This window comes from Ornithorhynchus anatinus, chromosome 13 (assembly GCF_004115215.2).
Source record: "Ornithorhynchus anatinus isolate Pmale09 chromosome 13, mOrnAna1.pri.v4, whole genome shotgun sequence".
Classification (NCBI taxonomy): Eukaryota; Metazoa; Chordata; class Mammalia; order Monotremata; family Ornithorhynchidae; genus Ornithorhynchus; species Ornithorhynchus anatinus.
The window spans coordinates 4,113,036-4,136,944 of record NC_041740.1 but is presented as its reverse complement, the minus strand read 5'-3'; the positions used below and the strand labels follow the sequence as shown (position 1 = coordinate 4,136,944).

At 45.9% G+C, this 23,909-nt stretch overlaps 1 protein-coding gene across 7 annotated transcripts in view; it reads left to right on the top strand.

The window, feature by feature from the left end:
* Window positions 1–602: 602 nt before the first annotated feature.
* KMT2C (lysine methyltransferase 2C) overlaps window positions 603–23,909 on the top strand; it is a 211,477-nt gene continuing 188,170 nt past the window's right edge. For all 7 annotated transcript variants that reach the window (XM_029077323.2, XM_029077327.2, XM_029077326.2 and 4 more), the window contains exon 1: window positions 603–979. In XM_029077323.2, the coding sequence (XP_028933156.1) occupies window positions 834–979 (146 nt within the window). In that variant the 5' untranslated portion in view covers window positions 603–833. The remainder of the gene's footprint in view (window positions 980–23,909) is intronic.

Genomic DNA, 23,909 nt, shown 5'->3' with positions numbered 1-23,909 from the left:
CGCGCGCGCGGGGGAGGGAGCTGCGCAGGCGCAGAGGGCGCCGCGAGTGGCAGCAGGAGGAGGAGGAGGAGGAGGAGGTGGGGGAGGGGAGGGACGTTGAGGCCGCCCTGTGTGTGTGTGTGTGTGTGTGTGGCGACTTGGCGAGGTGTGCGCGACGCCCCCCCCCCCTTTTTCTAGTTCCCCCTCCCCGAGCGGCCATTGCTTGCCCCCCACCCCCGCGCCTTTCCCCGCCCGCCCCGAACTTCCTCCTCCGGCCCCGCCGGACAAGGCCGAGCGCAGGCCGGCCAGGACCGGCCAGGGCGGCCCCCACCCCCCCCCCCCCCGCCCCCCAACCACCACCAGCCGGGGCAGCTGTCAAAACTTCACCGCCCCCTCCCGCCCCCCGAGGAGGAGGAGCGGTCCAGCCACGCCGGCCCCCCCTTTTTCCTTTCCCTCACTTGTGCCTCCCCGGGGGGGGGGGGCCCAGACCCCGGCCGGTCCTTCCCCTCCCCCTCCTCCGTGCTGGCTTTTCCCGGGGTGACCCTCCCTATCCCTCCCCTTTCCTCCTCCTCCTCCTCCTCCATCCTCCTCCTCCTCCCACCCCGTCCCCTCCTCCCGGCCCCCGGGTGCGCGGGGGTGTGTGTGTGTGTGTGAGAGTGTGAGCGAGGCCGCGCGTCTCTCTCCTCCTCCCCCGGTACCTGCCGCCCGGACCTGCGGGAAATGCGAGAGGCCGAGCTGAGCGGCCCCAGACGCAGCCGGAGCCGGAGCCGGAGCAGCCCCCCGGGACCAGCAGCAGCAGCAGGAGGAGGAGGAGGAGGAAGAGCGGGATCCATGCGTCTTTCCCGGTGACTAGGATGTCGTCGGAGGAGGACAAGAGCGTGGAGCCGCCGCCCCCCGAGGAGCCCGGCGCCCCGGCCCCCAGCCCCGCAGCCGCAGACAAAAGACCTCGGGGCCGGCCTCGCAAAGATGGCGCTTCCCCTTTCCAGAGAGCCAGAAAGAAGTAAGTTGAGCGGGGGTGAGGGAGGCGAGCGAGGGGGCTCCGCCGGACAACCCAGCTGTCACCACACACACACACAGACACACCACCCTCTCCCCCCCCACCTCCATTTCACCCCCTCCAGGCCTCCCCTTGGGAGTGGGGGACAGACCTGACTGCCTGCTTAATATCCCTCTCTCTCTCTCTCACTCTCTCTTCCTCCCCGACCCCTCTTTCTCGTTCCTTTTCTCCCTCTCGACTTGCAGTTTTCGCCCCAACCTCCTCCTCCCGGGTGGGTCTCCTCCCCTTCGCCTTCTCCGGGACACTTGGCTGGAGTTTGCCCCCCCCCCCCCCCTTTCTGGGGATTTTCCCGGCGCTTCTCTCGGGGAGGTTGCTTTGCCATTTGTTTTGGCCTCGCAGGATCGTTTGGAAAACAAACATCCCCCCCCCCCCCACACCCCGAAGTCCGGGCGGCGTCGCTTCGGGGGGATTTCTGCTAAATTCGAAAGCAGGGCAACCCCGGCAAACTCTGGGAGCTGTCAAACCCTCTTGGACGGGTGGTCGTGGTGGCACAATTTGGGGGGAGAGAGGTGTGTGTGTAGCGGGGGGGTGGATTGGGAGGGGAGAAGCAAACCGTGGATTCTCTTAATGTCAACCATTTGCTTCCATAACTGCTGGATCATTAGCACCATATTTTTCCTTTTTGCCACCAGGCTCCCCTTTTATTTTGGATTTGTTGCCCAGACTCGCTCAGCGGTCGATCGCCCTACCCAACCCCAAAGCACCGTGTCCCCTTCTTTTGATTACCCCCGCCCTCCCCCAACGAAACATTTTATTTTCCAAAAAGCTAGGAGCTGGGTCTCTCTGTTGTTATACGTACAGGTGGGGTAGGTTAACTAGTGGTTGAACAAGTTAGTTCAGAGTATTTAGAGGAGGGTCAGAAAAGGGTCTTTTTTTAAATATATTTTTGGGACCACGTTGGTCGGGAATAAAACCTGAAGTTCTGTGAGTTTACGGCGTTTTATTTGGGGCCCGTCTGTGGCCGCGCTCGTAACTTCCAGAGAGGAGGAGAGCAGGGCTCTTGTGCAAATGACAACTCGGGCCCCTGTGGGTTTTCAGCAGTATAGAGAATTCAGGGAACATCAAATACAGCTGTGACAAGACACGCTCTCGTAGCTATTCTTATGTAATATGATTGAAGTGGAAGAAAGTGATGAAAACTTGGTCGACAGAGATGGAGTGCTACCGTCGATGGGTTCAGTTCATAGGCTGAGCATATTTTCAATAGGTTGGTGACGTCTCTTCGGGTCTTAAAAACAAATACATCTTGTCAGAGACGAGGCAGGCTCGGTTGCCGGCATGGGGCAACACCCCAAACCTTGTGTCTCCCGACCCCTTTTGCCTTTCTTTACCCTCTTCTTGTGAATATGAGCCGTTAGTCCCCAAAGTCCCAGTCTTTTGATTGCCCAGCTGCTTGTGGGGTTTGGGGGTGGGGGGAGAGGGAGAAAGAAAAGAACCACCCTTCCCCTCCCTCCCTCCCCATCAGGAAATTGTGATATTATATTCACTTTCCCATAATGGATACTTTTCGGGGCAAGTCAAGAAAGCTGCTTTAAGCACTCGGCCTTTCATGGTAATGCTGCCACATTCATGGGAGGGGATCAGAGTTATGGTTTTTATTGAATGTATCCTGTTAGGGATACATGAGGCAGTTTTTTTTTTTAAAGTAACTTTTAGCACTGATACTTTTTCAAACACGATTTGTTTATAACCCGCGGATCAAAGCGGAATGTTAACTACACAGACAGTTTACAAAGCGTGCGTTTTCATCTTGCAACAACCGATGTTGTTGCATATTTTAGTATGCTGTTTCGGTCATTATTACGCTTTTGAAATCACACGTTTGCAAGAGTGGATCTGAAATTTTTTTCCCCCTGAATTCAACATTTAATTAAGGGAGCTAATATTTTTTGTGAGTCAGAGTAGTGAAACCCCTGAATGCAGCGGTGGAATTGCTGTTAAAATTCCCATTTTATATTATTTGTTCTCTAGGATATAGATTATCTATATCTATATCTATATCTATATAGAGAAGCAGCCTGGCTCAGTGGAAAGAGCACGGGCTTTGGAGTCAGAGGTCATGGGTTCGAATTCCGGCTCGGCCACTCGTCAGCTGTGTGACTTTGGGCAAGTCACTTGACTTCTCGGTGCCTCAGTTACCTCGTCTGTAAAATGGGGATTAAGACTGTGAGCCCCACGTGGGACAACCTGATTCCCGTGTGTCTACCCCAGCGCTTAGAACAGTGCTCGGCACATAGTAAGCGCTTAACAAATACCAGCATTATTATTTTCTAAAGCACTGATTTTTAATGATGGAACTAAAAGTGGTGGTTTGGAGATGAGTGAAAGACATTTCTGGACATATTGTGGAAACTGTTAGGAAAGCTACTTATTAATCATTTCATTAATCATTGATTAATCATTAATCATTGAGCGCTTACTGTGTGCTGAGCACTGTTCTAAGTGCTTGGAAAAGTACCACAGAACAGAATTGGTAGACATATTCCTTGTCCACAAGGAGCTTGAAATCTAGAGGGGAAGAAATTAATATAGATAAATTACAGATAATAATAATAACTATAGTATTTGTTAAGCGCTTACTCATTGCTGAGCACTGTTCTGAGCGCTGGGGTAGGTACAGGGTAATCAGATAGTCCCACGTGGGGCTCCCACTTTTTAATCCCCATTTTTACAGATGAGTTCACTGAGGCACAGAGAAGTGAAGTGACTTGCCCAAGGTCACGCAGCAGACAAGTGGCAGAGGCGGGATTATCAAAGTACTTTCATATATGGCCAAGACTACACAGTACCTCCACAGCATGGAAATTGATAGGAAAGATCCTTACATTTGGAAAACTTCCACTGCAAGCCAGTAGTGTTTCTTTAGTGTTTTGTTTTTTTTTTAAATGGGATCAACAATAAGTTTGAACATTTTTGCATTCAGTTTCAACCTTTTAGTTGATGGGTTCGAGTGACCATTGTGCCATTTAAGGTATTCCTAAAGTCTGTTCCAGACTAACTGGTGGGCTGAAATACCAACCAGCACTTTTATTTTAAGTGTTCTTTTGCAGTGCTCTGAGCTAAAGTATAAAGTTGTCTCTGAGTTTGGGGCCCAGAAAGTGAAACTAACAGAGCAAATGGCAATCAGGCCATTAATTTATGAAGCAAAACCTTGTAAAATGTAAACAATTAGATGTAAACGGTGAAAGATACATATTTACATTATTTTAGGTTGTGTTATAGCAGGGTGGCAACATATGCTGAGGAAACTAAAGTAAGCATTTATTGTGTCAGTGAAGAATGGTGATCATATAATGACAATTTTAAATAATAAGGCCGCCCATCCCTTTTTTTATTTTAAAATTAGGGAAAAAAGGGACTTCTCCTCTACGCTCATGTTCTCAAGTAGTTTCCTAAAACGGTCTGCTGGAATATCGATCGGAGTACAGCTAACTCAGGGAAATATTGGACTTAAATATTTTCAATACTCTAAAACTATAATCGGATTTCAAAGTTTTTCATCCCATTTCAAAACTGAGGTGGTCAAAAATATACCCAGTTTCGACAAATGTTGACTTCACCACTCAACCAAAATTACCTGGTCAGATGCTCTTTCTTCTTCTTATCTGTTTGCTTGTTTTAGTTATCTTCTCCCAATACCTCTTTGCCTCACCCTGTGTTTGCTAATTTTGCATAAGATTAAGGGGGCAGCCTGCTAGTCACCCTTTGTTTTTTTTCTTCACTTATCGTAGCCAGTGAAAACTGCGAGATTATTTCAAAGTCATTTTAATATTTCCCATTGCCTTTCCATCAAGGAATTTAAAGTAAATCAATTTGAACGTACAATTTGAAAAAGTTCATTCATCTTATTTTGCCATTCAAATTTAGAGTACTAGCCAAACTCCAGAAGTTTGTAAACTAACGTACTAGTTGACTATTTACGATAACCAGCAGTGATCAGTTCATGATCCTTCTTGAGGAGGGAGGTAAGAAAAATTCTGTATTGTGTTAAACCAAGAGAAAAGTTCTTTGGAGGATGGAGAATTTCTCTTTGACCTGAGAAAGTGACCTGTTTATGCCCTGAAGCACTTTATTTTGCAGACAGTCATTATTGAAAAGCCGTCTTGAAATTTACTGCTGAAGAGAGAATTGAGGAATTTTTTTTTGATGTCATCCAAGGTTCCTTTAAAAAAAAAAAAAGGTTATGTGGCATATTCGGTATTACTTCCTTGTATGCGTTACATTGAAAAGCAGTTTTAAAAACTTGAAACATTTCAACAACCAAGGACACTGAGAAATTGCGCAATCTGGCTGTACAATTGCATTGCTCTTTACGGTATCTTAGTGATGTCTCTGGTCATCCCCAGTGTCACTGCTATTTTCTCAGATGGTATCTCCAAAACCTACCCAGATTTCTGCCAAATAGTAACTCACAAGGTAGTAACTGATAAAATGCTTCCTGGCTTCCTCAAAATAAAAACTGGCCAAGTGGGAGTCCTGACAGCTTTCTTAATAGTAATTCTGATTTAGCCTTCTTGAAAGTAATTTTGAAAACCGGACAGTGAGCACGCGGAATGCACGCCCCCACTTATCTCAGAGAGAGTTGTTCTTTAACCTGACTTCACTGTACTTTGGTAGAATTACTCTTTTGACCTTTTACACAGTGATTTATGGTATTGGGGAATATAATATTTTCTGGGTAGTCTGTTATAAATGGAACTCCTGATGCTAAATGTGAATTTATATGACTGTGTTTGAGAATATATTTTTCTAGTTGCCCTGATGCTACGTCGTATAGAGGTCTATAGATTTCCATATCGCATGCACACTTGATAAAATGGTTTTCCCATTCTCGTATTTTGCCTGAACACTGATTCCTTTCGACTGAATACTCTGGGTGCTGTGAGGTTCAGAGACAGCAGAATTAAGACTGCTCCAATAGTTTTGTTTCAGAATGTAAGCCCCTCTATGCAAAATACGTTTTGTAGGTTTTGGAGGGAAAATCTTTTTTGCACTTTTCCAGCAATCTGTCCAGTTTCAAATGTGGAGAGAAGGTTCAAGGAAAGTAGTGGAATTTCAGGAAAAGACCTCCATTATTATTACGAGGGCTCTTAACTATTTCCAGGGCAATAAGAGCTACAATGAGTTAGATTTATAATGGAGATAAGTAGAAAAGCATAAGTTGGAAAATTAAGCCCGTTGAGGTTTTTCTCCCCAAATATCATCTGTACAATTCTCTACAACTGCCTTGGGTCGACCTGTTTTTGTACTCACTGTTTCAAGGGTCTCTGTATTGAGAAATTGACTCTAGGATTTTTTTGTTTTTTAATTGTATTTGTTAAGTGCTGACTGTGTGCCAGGCACTGTACTAAGCGCTGGGGTAGGTACAGATTAATGAGGTTGGACACAGGCCCTGTCCCACATGAGGCTCACATTCTTAATCTCTATTTTACAGATGAGGTCACCGAGACACAGAGTTACGAGACTTGCCCAAGGCCACACAGCAGACTAGTGTCGGAGCTGGGGTTAGCACACGGGTCCTTCGGACTCCCAGGCCCGTGTTCTGTCCACTAGGCTACACTGCTTCTCTAGTAGTTCTTCCAAAATGCCATTTATCCAGCGCTGCTTAAATTGACTGGCCTCATGAAATGATTGAGGGTGGGTGGGGGAGTGGGAGGGGTTAGCATTCTCCGGGAAGGGGGTCTTCTCCTAGGCCGGCCCAGAGAACAAGACCCAGATGTTCCCGTGAGGCATCATAGTCTGAAGGGAGAGCACGGGCCTGAGAGTCAGAGGACCTGGGTTCAGCCCCACTGTCATCACATACCTGCTGTGTGACCTTAGGCAATCACTTAACTTCTCTGTGCCTCAGTTTTTTCATTCATAAAATGGGGATTCAGTATCTGTTCACCCTTCCTCTTAGACTGTGAGCCTCTTGTGGGACAGGGATGTGTCTGACCCGAATTCATTCTTTAGTATTTCTCGAGCGCTTATTGTGTGCAGAGCACGGTACTAAGCGCTTGGGAGCTTACAGTACAACAATTAGACATATTCCCAGCCCACAGCGAGCTTACAGTCTAGGGGTCGGGGGAGACAGACATTAATATAAATAAATTACAGCTCTGTATTATTAATAAGTGTGGGGGTCAGTAACTCTGCACTTAGGGCAGTCCCTGGCACATAGTAAGCACTTACCAAATACCACAATTATTATCATTAATCATTAGAGACTAGGAAAGGAGAGCCTGGCTCTGCCAACCTCTCTGTAATCGCCCCCCGCCGAGGAACTACACCGACTTCCTCTGGCTCATCGTGACTGTCACTCCCTCCAGCCGCCCTGCGAATCTCCTGCGGGTGGCACCTCTTTCTGACTCTCCTTGCGGGAAGGACAGAATGGGATGCCGACGGCCAGAAACCCTCAGCGCTTGTGCCGGAATTTCTGATAACCAACCGACATCCTGATCCTCTGGTGAGGGATCCTTGGGAAGCATCTGACTTCCACTCGAGCCCTTCGGCCTTGCTCCTTGAGTTGACCAGTTGGTCTTTGCTATGACAGTAACAATAATCACTGTGGTATCGGTTAAACCCTTACTCTTTCTCCAGCCCTGTGCTAAACGCTAAGATAGTTGCAAGGAAATCCGGTCGGCCCCAGCCCCTGTCCCTAGTGAGGGGACAGCTCAAGTTTGTTCAGGGAGGGAAAATGCTCCTTGCCGGTGTTTCCTCCGCCGCATAGTGTTTTCCCCTCTAGCCCGTAAGCTCGTTGCGGGCAGGGAGCGTGTCTGCCAACTCCGTTTATCGGACTCTCCCACCTGCTTAGTACAGCGTCTCGCCCCCGGTAAGCACTCAACAAATTCCGTGGATTCGCCCGGGTGGCCAGATTGCGGCTCTGGGCAGAGGCGTGGCGGGGGTCGTGTTGGAGGAGTTGAAGTGTCTGAACTTGCGAGATGAGTGGTAAGAGAAGCAGTGTGGCTCAGTGGAAAGAGCACGGGCTTGGGAGTCAGAGGTCATGGGTTCGAATCCCGGCTCTGCCACTTAGTTGTGTGACTGTGGGCAAGTCACTTAACTTCTTTGGGCCTCAGTTACCTCATCTGTAAAATGGGGATTAAGACTGTGAGCCCCACGTGGGACAACCGGAGGACCCTGTACCTACCCCAGCGCTTAGAACAGTGCTCTGACATAGTAAGCGCTTAACAAATACCAACATTATTATTATTAGTAGTATCGCAGCAGGGCTAGGGAAGGCTCACGGCACTGCTGCTTGCTGTTTTGTGTTTTCTGTCGCAGAGGCCCGACCCAGGAGCACTAAAGTGGGTCTGGCTGGAGCCGGGAGCGCTCTGGGCTGGGCCGTGCCGGTGCTCGGCCCCTGCAGGCTCCCCACACAGTTCCCTAATGCTGTCTGCATTATTTATCCAAAGCTCCTCATTCTGTCACACCTAGGAGCTCAGCTAAACTGGACACACTTTTGTTCATTCAGTCATGTATTGAGCACTTATTGTGTGCAGAGCACTGTACTAAGCGCTGGGGAGAGTACGCTATAAGAGTAAACAGAGACATTCCCTGCCCACGAAGAGCTTAGACTGTTGAACCCCAACCTTAGCCCTCCCTCCTTTCTAGAGTTCACCCATATTACTCTTTACTCTCCATTTTGGACTCTGTTTTTAATTCACACGTGAATTTCTTTCCCCCTCCCGTTCTTAGGAAGGCAAGCATGGCCTGGTGGAGAGAACATGGGAAAGGAATTCAGGAGACCCAGGTTTTAGCCCCTGACTCCGCCACTTTCCTGGCCCATCATCTTTGGCAAGTCACTTCACTCCTCTGTCCTTTCGTTTCCTCATCTGTTAACCTGGCAACAGGATACTTATTCTCCCTCCCACTTAAACTGTGAAACCTGGGTGGGACAGGAACTGCGTCTGATTATCTACTCCAGCTCCTAGCACAGTGCTTGGCGTGTAGTAAGTGATTAATAAATAACATGGTTATTCTTAGGAGAAGCAGCATGGCTTAGCGTGGAAAGAACATGGGGCAGGGAGTCAGAGGACCTGGGCTCCAGATCTGGCTCTACTGATTGCTTGCTGTGAGACCTTGGGCACGGCACTTACCTGCTTTATGACTCAGTTTCTTCAACTGTCAAAGGATTCAATACCTGTTCCCCCTCCTACTTAGACCGTGAGCCCCTTGTGGGACAGGAACTGTGTCCAACCTGAATAACTTGTATCTACACGAGTGTGTAGAACAGTGCTTGACACATAGTAAGGGCTTAACAAATAGAATAATAATATTCCTGGTCCCCATTCCCCTTCTGTGCTGATCCTACAGCACCCGTTTTCCCAACTTTTCGACAGCATTAGCCAAAAAGGAATAGAGCCATTCTCGCTCTTTTCGCTGGGCTTGGTTTCAGCATTTTTAGGATAGCAGCCTGGTACCCTCAGGTGGGGAGAAAGGTTGAGTTTCAAAGCAGAAGGAATCAGCTCTTTATTTTCGGATTTTGCAGAATTGAAAAGGTACATTAAAACACAGAGGCGTGCTTCTGCTGAGGCACTTTGCTTTAGCATCCTGAGTAAAGCGTTTAGTGAAGAGTGATCTTGTGGCATTTATTTTGATGCTAGGCCCTTTGCCCTGCTTTTGATTTTTTGCAGAGGGCACAAAAAATTATACTGGGGCTTATATACTTTTTCTCACACTTAAAAAAAAAATTGTTGTGGTATTTGCTTATACCAGAAAGGATGATATTTATGATTTTGGGTTCTGAAATATCAGGAAAGTATTGTTTATATGCAGATGTGCCCAGTAAAGAAATGGGAGAAGCAATATACCAAAGGTTGTGTCAGAAAAAAGAAAAGGTATCTATAGGATGTTTCATTAAGAGCTGCACATGAAATATTGCAAAGGCAATTTCCCTAGAAGGAGCTAAAAATCTAAATATGTAATAGGGAATCCATTATAAAATGGTTTTAAAAATGTCTTTCTTAAGAGAGTGACACTGCTTCCAGAGGTGGTTATTTATGTATAGGAAAGGTTCTGCTGGCATAATTGTGCGAATTGAATAGCAGGATCCGCAGTGGGCTCAAGTGAGTTGGTGTGCTCGTGAGGGGGTCTCCTGCCCCTCCATAGGTCTGGACTTTAGTGACCTGCCCAAGAAGATAGCTGGCTAGCTTGGATTTTAAGGCACTTGTTCATTTCTAATGCCTGTAGCAGGGAGGGGGCAAAATCCATGGGCTAGCTCCCTAGCAGCAGCCTTGATCGGGGGCCACTGGCTTTGCCTCTTCCTGGTTCTGCCTCGTTTTCGTTGCCACTTGCACAATTCACATACCTCTTGGGATCTGGAAATGGAGGAACCTTTCGTGGGGTCCGGGGAAGTCAGAGGGGCATGGGAGCAAGCGGGCTGGATCAGTAGTTTTATGCGGGGGCCAGAGCTGGTGTACCAGGCCGAGTGGTCTAGCGGGCCAACTTCTGAATGGACTCTGTGGGGTTCTGAAGTCTCATTCCTTCCTTCATTCATTCATTCGCTCAATCGTATTTATTGAGTGCTCACTGTGTGCAGAGCACTGTACCAAGCACTTGGGAGAGTACTATCCAACAATAAACCAACACATTCCCTGCCTTGGTTAGAAACAGTCCTCTATCTGCAGCAGATAGAGAATATTCTAAAACAGGACTTCCCCACCGTGTCTTTGGAATTTCCATAGGGTGGTCTGAGAATGTTGGAAGATTGCCATCTTGGACTCGCGCACCTCCCTCCCCCCCGACTTGGAGAACAACCAGACATGTGTGGTGAAATCAAAGTTGGGGGTGCTACAGACCAGAGAGGAACTCCTTTGCCACAAAGGAAAAGTGATCTGAAAACATCCCACTGCTTGTTCCACGGGGTTGTGGTGAGGAGGAGCAGAGGCAGCGAGGCTTCGTGGAAAGAGCGTGGGCCTGGGAGTTGGGGGATCCGAGTTCTAATCCTGCACCTTGGCTCCTGGGTCACCTAGGGCAAGTCACTTCACTTCTCTCTGCCTGTTACCTCCTCTGTAAAAAGGGGAGTAAAGCAATGAGCCCCATGTGGGACATGGACTCTGTCCAACCCGATTAGCTTGTAGCTACCCTAGCACTTAGTACAGAGCCTGACACATAACAAGTACTAAACAAATACCATTAAAAAAAAAAAAAGACCTGCAAGTTGCCTCAGGGAGTCTCCCATCCCTACTTAAGAAGCAGGCAATAGGAAACTGAGGCACAAAAAGAAAAAAAAGGAGGTGGTGGTGGGGAGGTGGGAGGTGCTGTTTTGGGTATGGATTACAATGCAGCAACTCACCTAGTACAGTAGTTGACTAACGGTGACAAGTCATGTTGGGGCAATGAGAGAATCAGGTTTTGCTCTTTCTTATCTGTATCTTCCTACCACTCCTTTAGGAAGGGGAGAATATTGCAGTAGATTAATGGTGTGGCATATCCCTTTTGACCAGTTCAGAAAATGGCCAGTGCCACATCTTGTTTTCTGAGCCTTCCTTAAAGGACTCTTAGCAGTCCCTCCGCGCACCCCCCCACCCCCCAATTTGGTTAGTATGGGAAATTTTTCATTGCTGTTGGCTCCATTATTTCTATTCTGTCACATTAAACAAGAACAACAAAAAAGAAGGGTGGGAGCTAGAGGAGGATAGTATCTCCAAAGGCTATTGAGCCTCTTTGAGAACAAAATAAAATTTACGTTTTAATCATTCATGCTATTTTTACCCTCTCCATTCCTCTTAGGAGGTTTAGTCAAATGGCATTGTTTAATGGCTTTTTTTTCCTTTATCTTTTTAAGTCTCTTGAACTGCAGGTACAATTTAATTGCACTGGACTTCAAGGGGGCCAGTTTTACAAAAATCCTGTTGGCTGGAGGACTGTGATGCATTGTCATTATGGGGGTTTTTGGTAAAACTACATTTCACCCGTAGTATAGGCATATGTTTGAGATTTTCAGCCCCCTAGGGAGTGGTTTCATTTTCTTTTCCAGCTGAATTAGGAAAGGTCATAAATACTTCTTTTATTATAAATCTTCATTATTTTTTCTTATTTCTAAAGACATAATTGCATTCGGTAAAAACTTTTGGAAATCTCAAGAAATTCCTAGTGCAGACCAGGCACCCAAAGGGGACGTAGTAGTAAAAAATATTTGAGTGCCTTTCGAGTGCTGCATCCTGAGCTAAGCGTTCAGTACCCACGAAGAACTTAAAATGACCTCTAGTGTATCGACGGTCTAAAACACATGCATTTTTGGAAGCTTTAGAATGGATTATAATTTCAGTTTCTTTTTTTTTTAATTGACTCTTTGCCTTTCTTTAAATATGAAGTCATTTCATATAAAAGTAAAGCTGATTTCAGTTGAATTTGCAAAGGTCAGGAAACGTTCACCCTGAAACTCCTAAAACAGGATCATTTTCCTTAGAGTGGGGATAATAATTGGGGTTTCTATCTTAGACCCTTTTGGGTACAGTCAAATCTAGCCCAACAATTCGATGGAAGGCAAATAGATGCTCGGGTACCCGTCACTGCTTCTCCTCTCACTCCTGATGCAAGTGAGCTTGGCCTGCCCCTTCCTTAGTGAGGAGAGGCCTCCCTAAGGTTTCCTCTCAATGCACTTTACTTTGAGAATTAGCGCTCTGCCCACATCTCACCCATTAGGGAGGTTTTTGCCCAGCCCAGAGAGCCCACTTTTGTAGACTGTAAGCTCCTTGTGGGCAGGGAATTTGTCTAAGAGATTCATCTCATCCCAAGCACTTAGTAGAGTGTTCTGCATACAAATGCTCAATCGGTACTATGGATGGAGGGATGGAATCATGAATGTCTTCTCTAACCCAGTGCTCCCCTTCAACAACAGGGTAGAGTCATGTCCTCATGCTGATTTTTGGAGGATCCCTATTCCTGGCCCAGCGCTTTGCTGGCTGGGATCGTCTCTGTGTGTAGGAGGGGTTCTATGCCACCAGAATGGGTGGAGTTGGAATGCTTTGTTTGTGCCTGCGCTGCAAGACCTCCTCCTCAAAAGTTTTAAAATTTGGCTGAAACTCTTTTTGATCCTTCAAATAAGATTTTGTATTTTGATGGTGTCTTTTTAGAAGAGTTCATACCATTTGGCAAGCATTTTTTTAAGATACTCTGCCCATTGGTGGGGAAGATATAAGCTAGCCAGGTTGGCCACAGTCCATGTCCCACATGGGGCTCACAGTCTTAGAGATGAAGTGACTTGAGGCACAGAGAAATTAAGTGACTTGCCCCAGGTCTCGCAACAGACCAGTGGCGGTGGCAGGATGAGAACCCAGGTCCTTCTGACTCCCAGGCCCATGCTGTATCCGCTAGGTCATGCTGCTTTTTCTTAGCAATAAAAGGCATTGCCTTTAACTTTTCATTGTGTATGCATGGTGTAGGTGAGCAGGAAGGTATTCATTTTCTCATTATTGAGCACTTAGTACCACCACTTAGGTCAGTGCTTGGCACCCAGTGGGTACTCAGTAGTAATTATTACTACTAGTCCTGGTGGAAGAAAAGAGGCATAAAGAGGTTAAGCCCTGTTGAAGTCATTCCACCTTTATCAGAACTGAGAATTAGATCCAACTTTCCTAACTCGAGTTCTGTTTTCTGCTGCTGATGTCACTACCTATTGAATAGTATTTACTGAGCACTTACTCTGTGCCAAACATTATACTCTGGGTGGCAAGTCATCCAATTTTATACCACCCAGTTTTATTTTGAGCAGATCCGTCTACCGTTCGGTGGGCAGAGAGGGCACCAGATGTCTTCATGTCTGGTATTTGTATTTTCAGTGCCAGGCCTCCCTCCGACTCAGCTCCTGCTGCCGAGTTCTACAGCTCGGAAGAGGCGCCCATGGTCAGAGGGACTGGGAGGGCAACACAAGGACTCTGGAGCGAGTGTCCCTCTGAGACCACGCTCCAGGTTCCCTTGGTCTAAGCTCCAGGTTCCCTTGGTCTAAGACTTACTTCCACAAAATGGCACACGTGATGTCATCGCGGCGTCAGCCTCGTGTCGTCTTAGTGATACCCGCGAAGGCTGTCAGCGGCCACCAGACTGGACTGGACACCTGAACAACGGGCATACAGTGGCAGTAAGAGGCACAGTTTCCGGCTCTTGTGGAGTTCATAATTGCATATGGGGGACATAGGCAGAGGTTAGTCGTTTACTCGTTGTAGGATCAAGGAGAAAAACCTAGCTTCAACTGGTAATTGGGAGGCTATGGAAAAGAAACGATTAAGTGAGTAAATGAATTGAGCAGGTGGATGTATATGGAAGCGTGCGGCTATAGGGATGACACGATAGGGAGCGGTGGAAGTTGGTTGGCAGACTGCCGATGGGCAGATTTTTCCAATGTTGAATTTTTGTGTGACTTGCGTGGCCCTCATTTAAAAGGACTAGCAGAAATCGTTTTCTCCCTGAGTAACCGATTTAGGTGCCAGGAATCCCCTGTTTTGTTTCAGAATTCTCCCCCCACCTCCCCCATCCTTTTGCTTTTCCTTTGCCTCTATCCTACTGCTCACTTTATTTCTCTTCTTCAGGGCCCTTTCTTTCAGTGTACTCTCCCCTTTCGGGTCCCTCCCCCCTCCCCCCTTCTGTTTTTCCTCATTCTTCCAGGAGCACCAAGGAACTATTCAATTAGTTCTCTCCGGACTGAGTTCTGGCACGGTGAGGCTTTCCTTTTGGAAGCACCGGCCGCAGTGTTAAACGGACAAGAATCACGAGATGCTTGTCAGTTGCACAATGCTGCCATAGGAAAATGATACCGTTCAGAGATATAGCTTAAATGGCCATCCTGGTTGTTAGCGTGGAAACTTGGGAATTTCCGATAGCCTCAGATGTGAATAGTTAATGCCTTAGTGCCTCAGAAGAACGCTAAGCTGAGAGGGTCCAAGCTTTTTTTTTTTTTTAGTTCTGTTTGACTTGATGGAAACCAGGTTGTTGTTGTTCATTGTTATTGAAGGGCTACTAATTTAGTAGTCTTATGTGAATGCCGTATTCTCAGGGTTTTTTTGACAATTGGTTATAGTTTATGAACTGTCTGATTTTAATTGAAACTACCTCTCCAATAATATGACAGATTTTTACATTCAATACAAATGATGATATCCCCCCCGCCCGGGGGTGGGGGTGCCGCGAGAGGAATGGATATTGACCAATAATAGTAGTCTGCAATCTTCTAAATCTCTTGTTTTAAAACATATTATTTGATCAAAGCACTAGAAACATCTCAGTTCTGTTGGATTCTCACGATCTGCACTCCCCAACAAGACCAAAATATTGTTGGCATAATAAACCGGTGGGTATTCCATTGGCAAATTTTGCGTTCAATTTTTAGGTGATTTGCTAATGAACTACCCACCAGTTTGCATTCAGTTTTTAGGTGAGTTGAGAAAGGAAGAAAGGAAACCTATGAAGACTAGCCAAATTCAGCTGTGGGAAAAGCATTTGCTTTTTAAAAAGTTATCGATGATCTCTGTTCCAATCCTTTCTGTGTTTTGGCTTTCTCTGCAAGGCCACAGAGTGCCTAGGGTTGCGAGTGGAGAAAGTCTTGCATTTTAGTCTTGGCTGTACCTCTATTTTGTAGTCTTGGACTAGTCCCTACCCTCTATTCATAGATGAGGAAATTGAGCCATGACTTATCTGAGGTTTTGTGAGAAATAAAGTTGCTAAAGTGTTTTGAGATTCTAATGAAAACGTTATGTAGGTGCAGGGTATTTCCCATTTTTTAGGATTGTTTTCATATCAGGTCTCCTCCATTTCAGTGCTCTCCTTTTCTTCTCCTCTGCTTTTTTTTTCCTAAATGTTCATGTTGGCAGCTGGTATATATGACCCGATGCCATGCTTCCACTAAGTACTTAACTGCAGTGGGTCTATGATGTAGTTTGTTTTGTAGATGCAGGTCAGGATTTGTGGGGGAAAGGTAATATGTCATCTTTTCAAAATGAGTTGCGAGTAGATACTCACTGCAGAAACAACATGGCGTGTTTACTGCTGACAAATATAATGTGTATATATTTATATCACACACCCAAACAGATATGGATGGGCAAGTGTACAAACGACCAGGAATCATGTTTCTCTATACCCTGCACAGGCTAATATACATACAGAACAAAAATGTTGGTCCAAGAAGCAAAATGTAAAAAAAAAACCAGATTTTGTTTTTAAGGCCCCGTGGTTATATCAGAATCAGATATGTGTTTAAGGATGGATATAAGTCGGTGTGGAGTGGTTGAGTTTGAATGAAATATCTAACTATTTAAAAAAATTCCTGCCAAATTTTTAGAATTGAGACTTTTATAATCAAATTCAGAGTAAATCTGATTGCTACCCAAGTGGAGTTTTATAATTGAAATTATATAAAAATACAGCTTATGAGTATAAGAATTCTTGGGGATGAAATTTGCTTTTCAAGAGCTTAGGGAATGAGTCTTTCTCCTTTCTTTTGAAAACGACACTTTGTGGGGTGTTTTTTTTTTATGAGAATGCTTTTAAAAGGATCTTTTTGTATCTCTATAGCATACAAAATGCTTTCATCTTTTAAAACAAAATTTAAAAAACAATTTTGCAGATCATTAGCTCTGAATGGGGATTACTTTGGAAGTACAATGTTTAAGTGTTTTATCAAGAAGAATGGAATGCTACATGGGCCTACCACTTTTCAACCTCCAAAATGCCCGTGACACTCTTAAAATTAAGTTTTTGTGTTCACACGCAGCCGCCAAATATAGTATGAAAGTTTATAAAAGAATAAAGAATTAATTTCCCGCTTGTATTTTAACTACAGAATGGATGTAGCATTTAGGATTTTAGTGTGTAAAATGCAAATAGCACTCAGATGACTGGGAAGGGATATGCTGTCGGTGGAGGCCGAGGGTTAAACTGTGTCATCTGGGTTTTGTCAGAGATGGTATCAAATTTTTTTCTTCTTTTTTTTTTTTGAGCAGAGCTTTTTTGGTGGGTGCGGGGAAGAAGGGAAGGGAGAGTGGAGCCACAAGGGCCATGGTGGAGGATTTTTGATTTTTTTTTTCTTTGCAACAATGAACATGGCAACATTTCAAGTAAGATTTTGCCTAGTTTAACTCTTCTGGCCACCATAGTGGGGAAATTCAAGGAACATTTTTGCCCAGTTTAACTCTTCCGGCCACAACAACGGGGAAACTTTGTGCATCTAAAGCCACCCCCTCATGTCTCGTGGAAGTCGGCTGGTCCATGTGAGCAAAATGGGTGAAATGGAGCTCAGGCCAGTCGACTTGGGGGTCCTGCTCTGGGTACCTGGAAGGAAAACCGTTTCCCGGGGCCCAGCGGGAGTAGGAAGGATCGCTGTTGGTGGGATCGCGGGGTCGTCGGGTGCCGTTTCCAGCCGGTTCGTTCATTGTCGTATTCATTGAGCGCGTACTCTGTGCAGAGCACTGCACTAAGCGCTTGGAATGTACACTTTGGCCACAGATAGAGACCATCCCTGCCCAGTGATGGGCTCACAGCCAGTTGGTTGGGGTAGGGGGAGGCTGGGGCCAGGGAAAGTCTCCAAAAAGAGATCCGTGGGTCCCCTAAAGCAGGAGTAAGTGGGTGCCAGAGGAGGATTTCAGTGGGATGGTGGGGCAACTCGGGGCACCGCCACCTGTCAGCTGTGTGACTTTGGGCAAGTCACTCAACTTCTCCGTGCCTCAGTTACCTCCTCTGGAAAATGGGAATTAAGATTGTGAGCCCCACGAGGGACAAAGTGATAACCCTGTATCTCCCCCAGCGCTTAGAGCAGCGCTCGGCACATAGTAAGTGCTTAACAAATACCAACATTAATGCTATGATTAAATGGGAAAATCCGAGACTGTGAGCCCGTCATTGGGCAGCGGTGGCCTCTATTTGTGGCCGATTCCAGGCGCTTATTACGCGTGGCTCGGTGCCAAGAGCCCGGGCTTGGGAGTCAGAGGTCATGGGTTCAAATGCCGCCTCCACCGCTTGCCAGCTGGGTGACTTTGGGCACGTCACCTCACTTCTCTGGGCCTCAGTTCCCTCATCTGGAAAATGGGGATTAAAACAATAAGGTTGGTATTTAAGCGCTTCCTATGTGCAGAGCACAGTTCTAAGCGCTGAAACTGTGAGCCCCCCCCCCGCCATGGGACAACCTGATCACCTTGTATCCCTGCCCCCAGCGCTTAGAACAGTGCTTTGCACATAGGAAGCGCTTAACAAATACCACCATTATCATTATAGTCAGCGCTCAAGAAATACTACAAATACAAAATAGAGAAGCAGCATGGCTCAGTGGAAAGATCCCGGGCTTGGGAGTCAGAGGTCATGAGTTTGAATCCTGGCTCGGCCCCTTTTCAGCTGTGTGACCGTGGGCAAGTCACTTGACTTCTCGAGGCCTCAGTGACCTCATCTGGGATTAACTGGGAGCCTCCCGTGAGACAACCTGATGACCCTGCATCTCCCCCAGCGCTTAGAGCAGTGCTCTGTACATAGTAAGCGCTTAACTGAGCCAACTGAACACGCTGCTTGAGAAGCAGCGTGGCTCAGTGGAAAGAAACTGGGTTTGGGAGTCAGAGGTCATGGGTTCGACTCCCGGCTCTGCCACTTAGCTGTGTGACTGTGGGTGAGTCACTTCACTTCTCTGGGCCTCAGTTACCTCATCTGTAAAATGGGGATTAGCTGTGAGCCTCACGTGGGACAACCTGATAATAATAATAATGTTGGAATTTGTTAAGCGCTTACTATGTGCAGAGCACTGTTGTAAGCGCTGGGGTAGATACAAGGTCATGAGTTTGTCCCACGTGAGGCTCACAGTCTTAATCTTCATTTTACAGATGAGGGAACTGAGGCCCAGAGAGACTTGTCCACCTCCCCCAGCGCTTACAACAGTGCTCTGCACTTAGTAAACGCTTAACAAATACCAACATTATTATTATTAAGTACCCACATTATTATTAAATAATCTTGGCTCTGCCACTTGTCAGCTGTGTGACTGTGGGCAAGTCACTTCACTTCTCTGGGCCTCAGTGACCTCATCTGTAAAATGGGGATGAAGACTGTGAGCCTCACATGGGACAACCTGATGACCCTGGATCTCCCCCAGCGCTTAGAACAGTGCTCTGCACATAGTAAGCGCTTAAATAACACGATTTGAATAAGAATAGTAAGAAATAATGTTGGTATTTTGTTAAAGGCTTACTGAGTGCAGAGCAGTGTTCTATCTATACAGGGGAATGAGGTTGTCCCACGTGAGGCTCCCAGTCTTTATCCCCATTTTACAGATGAGGAAACCGAGGCGCAGAGAAGTGAAGTGACTTGCCCACAGTCCCAGCTATTGAATGAATGAAGGGAGGGCTTCTGGGCCGCTCCGGGGGTAATTTGACAGGTTGTGGGCCCCCCCTTTCCCTCTCCCCCACCCGGAGCCGAGCAGACCGTAAACAAACGCCGGAAAAAGCGGGCCGCACTTCCCCGCTCGCCCAGTCCTTCCCCTCCCTCGTTCCCGTCCGGATTCCGGGCCGCGTTTTGGATGCGTCCCAGTTGGGACACGGAGCCGCTGGCGGAGGGGCGGGGCGAGGTTCCCGGATCGGCTCTGCCCCGGGCGGGGGGGAAAAAATCCAGTCCGCTTTTTACAGGTGCCCCGAGCCCGTCGGATCTACTTTCTCTGGCTCCGGTTTTTTTTAATGCCTCGTCCCCGCCCCTCCCCCCCCTCCCCCGCTCGGCGCCCCTCCCTCCCTCCCTCCCTCCCTCCCTCCCTCCTTCCCTCCTTCCTCCCGTCCGGCCCACGGGCTCCAGCCCGGTTGAGGGGATCGGAGGAGACGGAGCCCCGGGAACGGGGGCGGCATCTCCGGCGGCGCGGACGCGTTCGGCGGAGGGACCCAGCGGCGGAGCCCGCTCGGAGGGCGCGCGCGCGCGGCCGGGGGATCGAAGAGGAGCCGAGCGGGGCCGAGAGGGAGCCGAGAGGGACCGAGCGGGGCCGAGAGGGGCCAAGCGGGAGCCGAAGGGGAGCCGAGCCGGAGCCGAGAGGAACCCGAGCCAGAGCCGCCCACCGGACCCCGCCACAGCGGCCCTCCGCACCCTAAAATGTCACACAACAAACCCACCCAACACACCGCCCACTAGCCTCCCCCTCACCTCCACCCACAAGGTAAAAAAGAAAAGAAAACTTCTTCTTCCTCTGCAGGGGCAGCCGAATTGGGTGCCTCTCACAACAGGGGCGCCGCTGGCCTTGGGCCGAGGAGGGGAGGAAAAATATCCTCCACCTCTAACTTCTTTGTATTATTCCGGAGGGGAACGTGACAGCTCTATAAATAGGAATAAACGCTTTTTTTTTTATTGCGGTGAAATCGATATTAAGTTCAGAACTAGGGGAAGGAACCACCGCCGTTTTAGGGCCCGGGTTTTGAAAGTTTTCAGGGTTAAAACGATGTGGACGAGGGAATTTCAGGTGGCTTTTTTCCCTTCTACTCAGGTGGGCTGACCTCTCTCTAATGGCGTGAGTTTCTTGGACACATTTACTTGTATATGTGCTTTTTTTTTTTTTTTGGTAAATCCTAGCACAAATATTTGTTGGAGAAACTGGCACCTTTCCGATCGGTGCCGTTTCAATATAAAGAAGACTGTGGGTTTTTTAACGCGATTTTGGAACAGCTCGAGTTGTCTCTCCCATTCCAACGAGCTTTTTCTCCAATTCCTTGGAGGTCTGTGCAGTCCTTATTTCAGGATAAGCAGCATAATGTGCCTCTGGGTGATGTGAATGAGGGAGAGAGAGATCGGAAGTCAGAGAATGGGGTAAGATCATTGTGGTGGTTGAACAAATTTGCTGCCGACCTCATGCTAAGGCCTGATGTGTTAAATGGTTTCTGCGCTTTTTTCGTAGGACGTAAAAGAGTTAATATTGCCCTGTCTAAAGCCGCCTAACCCGAGGTTGGAAATATCAAGATATTGATTGAATCGTGGCCCTAGATGCGCAGAAACAATGTAGCAGGGTCTTGGATGAGGCCACCCACTCAACCCCAGATGGAGTTTTTATGATGGCATTGACGGATGGCGGGGCAGCATTAGGGGCCTGTGCTGTGCTTGGAGAATCAAAGAAGTAACTTTTGCAAGGCTACAAAATCCTCCCCGCTTAATTTAGCCCTTAGGTAGGGCGTCAGTTGTTTGGGGAGAAAGGAGAAGGCCCTAAAGCGACTCCTGGAAAAAAATAAATTGGGTGCTTTTTTGTCCTTGCGCTCCAAAACTCCGAATATTTCTGCAGAATTTTGACTGCTGTAGCTGTGCACCGACTGCTTAGTGCAAATATTTTCTTCAACCACCGTGGTACAATGTAAACACAATCGGCAAATAAGACACTTTCATCAACAGAGTGCTAATGTGATGCAACTGTAGGCATGCTAAACCATTATTAGTAAGAGAGCTGTACATTTGGCTGAGCTAAACTTAAGGTTAGAAACCATTCCTTTTTCTTTTTTTTTTAAATAGCCCCGTTACCTTCATTTTATATATATCCCTCCTGGGTTTTTGGTGATTTAATTTTGTTTGAAGTAATCAATTTGAAAAATAAAAATATTTGTATCTTTGTTCTTGAATACATCCCACCTGGGTTTTGGGTGTTTCAATTTTGTTTGAAATAATTTGAAAAATAAAAGTTTGTATCTTTGTTCTTGAATTGCGTTTGTTTTTGTGCAGATTGATATTGCGACTTAGATGTATCACATACCTTGCTTTACTTTTAAAAAAAAATTGCTTACATGGTGTGTTGGCCATTTCACTTGTCAGAGTGAAACAGTATCTGAGCTGCTGTTGTAGAAAAGTACCACTGCAAACTTTTTTTTGCAGCTGTTTTAATTGTACATATTTACACTCTTTCATTTTGGAATGTGAGACCAGGAAGAAAGTTTTGTGAGCTTGCAGTTGTTTGTACTTGAGGAAATACAATCTCATATTTTAAGTTTTTTGAAATACCGTCTCAATTTCAAGTACGATGTGAAATGTGGCGAAATGTTTATTACCAGTGTTGCACTTCTTTATTTAAAATTTTTATCTGGACTTTATAGAGATGCTTCCTATAATTCTGAAGAGTTGACTAGGCCTGTAATACTCAGCTATTTATGAGTTAAAACAGCGCATCGGGGTATAACGTTTGTGACATAATTAGGCCTAGAAAATATTTTTGCTGCATCGCTACCTATCTACATAGAAAGACTATAGTCTTCATTAAATTTTTCGCCATTTTTCCTCTTGTAGCATGCAGAATCATTGTCGAAGTGATGAAATGACAAAGTGTGGTGCTTTAATGATGTTTGTAGTACAGATTGAAGTTTTGCATCATGCCTTTTATTCTAATAGATTTTTAGTAATGATATCTGTATCAAAAAATTCTTAATCTGTATCAGAAAATTCTGTTTTCATGGGAAAAGTAACCGTTTAAAGAGGGTTCTCACTAGTGTCTAGCTTAGATCATAAACAAGGAAGTTTATGATGTTACAGTTACAGAGAAGCTAAGTGTGCAAGTCACTTAATTTCTCAGTGCTTCAGTTAACTAATCTATAAAATGGGGATTAAGATTGTAAAGCCCCACGTGGGACACGGACTGTGTCCAATCTGATTAGCTTGTATATTTCCCACTGCCTAATACAGTGCCTGGCACATAGTAAGGACTAAAGAAGTACCATGGTGGGGGGGAAGGGGGGAAGTCTAAGACCTCAAAGCAGAAAGGCAAGTGACTAGGCAGGCAAATATTGAGTCCCAACTTGACATTAATAATGTAGAATTGAAAGACTACGTAAACGTTATTGGAATTTACATTTGGTGTTAATATCAATATGCTAAATATACGAGGAAGGAGTGAGAAACTGTAAAAAGTTTATTTGTTTAATTTAGGCAAGAAAGAAATGACTCATATTTAAGGTAGAACAAATCCAAATATTAAAATCAGGAATATTGATAGATACTTCCAGGTGACTAATGCAACTAATGAAATTTTTACTTCCATTGTCAGTTGGGTGCAATTTGTGAATGGGTAATTTGTGGATGGAAGCCCAGAGCCATTCTGGCTTTGGGGGAAAGCACACCAAGTAATAGTAATAGTATTTATTCAGCAGCCCATTGTGTGCAAAGTGCTGTAGTACGGGCTGGGGAAAAAAAAAACACATGGGCCCGAATTAGACACAGTCCTTAACCTTCAAGGAGCTCACAGACTAAGAATAAGGGGCGAGGGGTTGATCAGGAAGGATGGAATAGTAGTAATAGCAAAAAAAACCCATAAAAGATATGGAGAAAGATAAATTAAAAAAGAAAACAAAACAAAAAGAGCAATAGGATATTGTGGCCAGAGGAGTTTCAGGAGGCTTGCTGGATGTAGGCACAGCTTTTCCCATGTTCTACATTTTTTAATTTTGGAGAATTATGCTGAAAAATGTGAGGAAAAAAAAGGTTTAGATTAGGAAGAAAAATATGATTGGAGACATATTGTGCAGTACAGTAATCTTTCAGGTAAAACTACATTTTCAAACCTTTAAAGTTGGAGTTGGGAAGTGTATTGTAGGGGTTCTGGGTCAAAAGAAAATGGGCAGAATGATCTAATGTGTTTAGACATTTTTCTGGTAAAATCTTTATAGTTTTTCAGGAGTCCAATTTTAAACATTGTGGCAATAACGGACTATTAGAATCTATGTCTAAAGACGTGTACATTCTTTGATCTTTTAGGAGTTAATGTGCTTACATATAGCGCATTTGTTTTTAAAGAGTCATGGATCTGAAAACAGAGAATTGAAAGGACCTCAAGAGGTCATCCGGATCCATTCATGTCTCCAAACTGGGGAATGAACACACAGGACAGATTATTCGTATTTTTTTCTTAAGATTACCAAGGCTGGACAATCCATAATTTATCTCTCTGGTAGTCTGTACCAATCAAGAAGTTACTCTACTT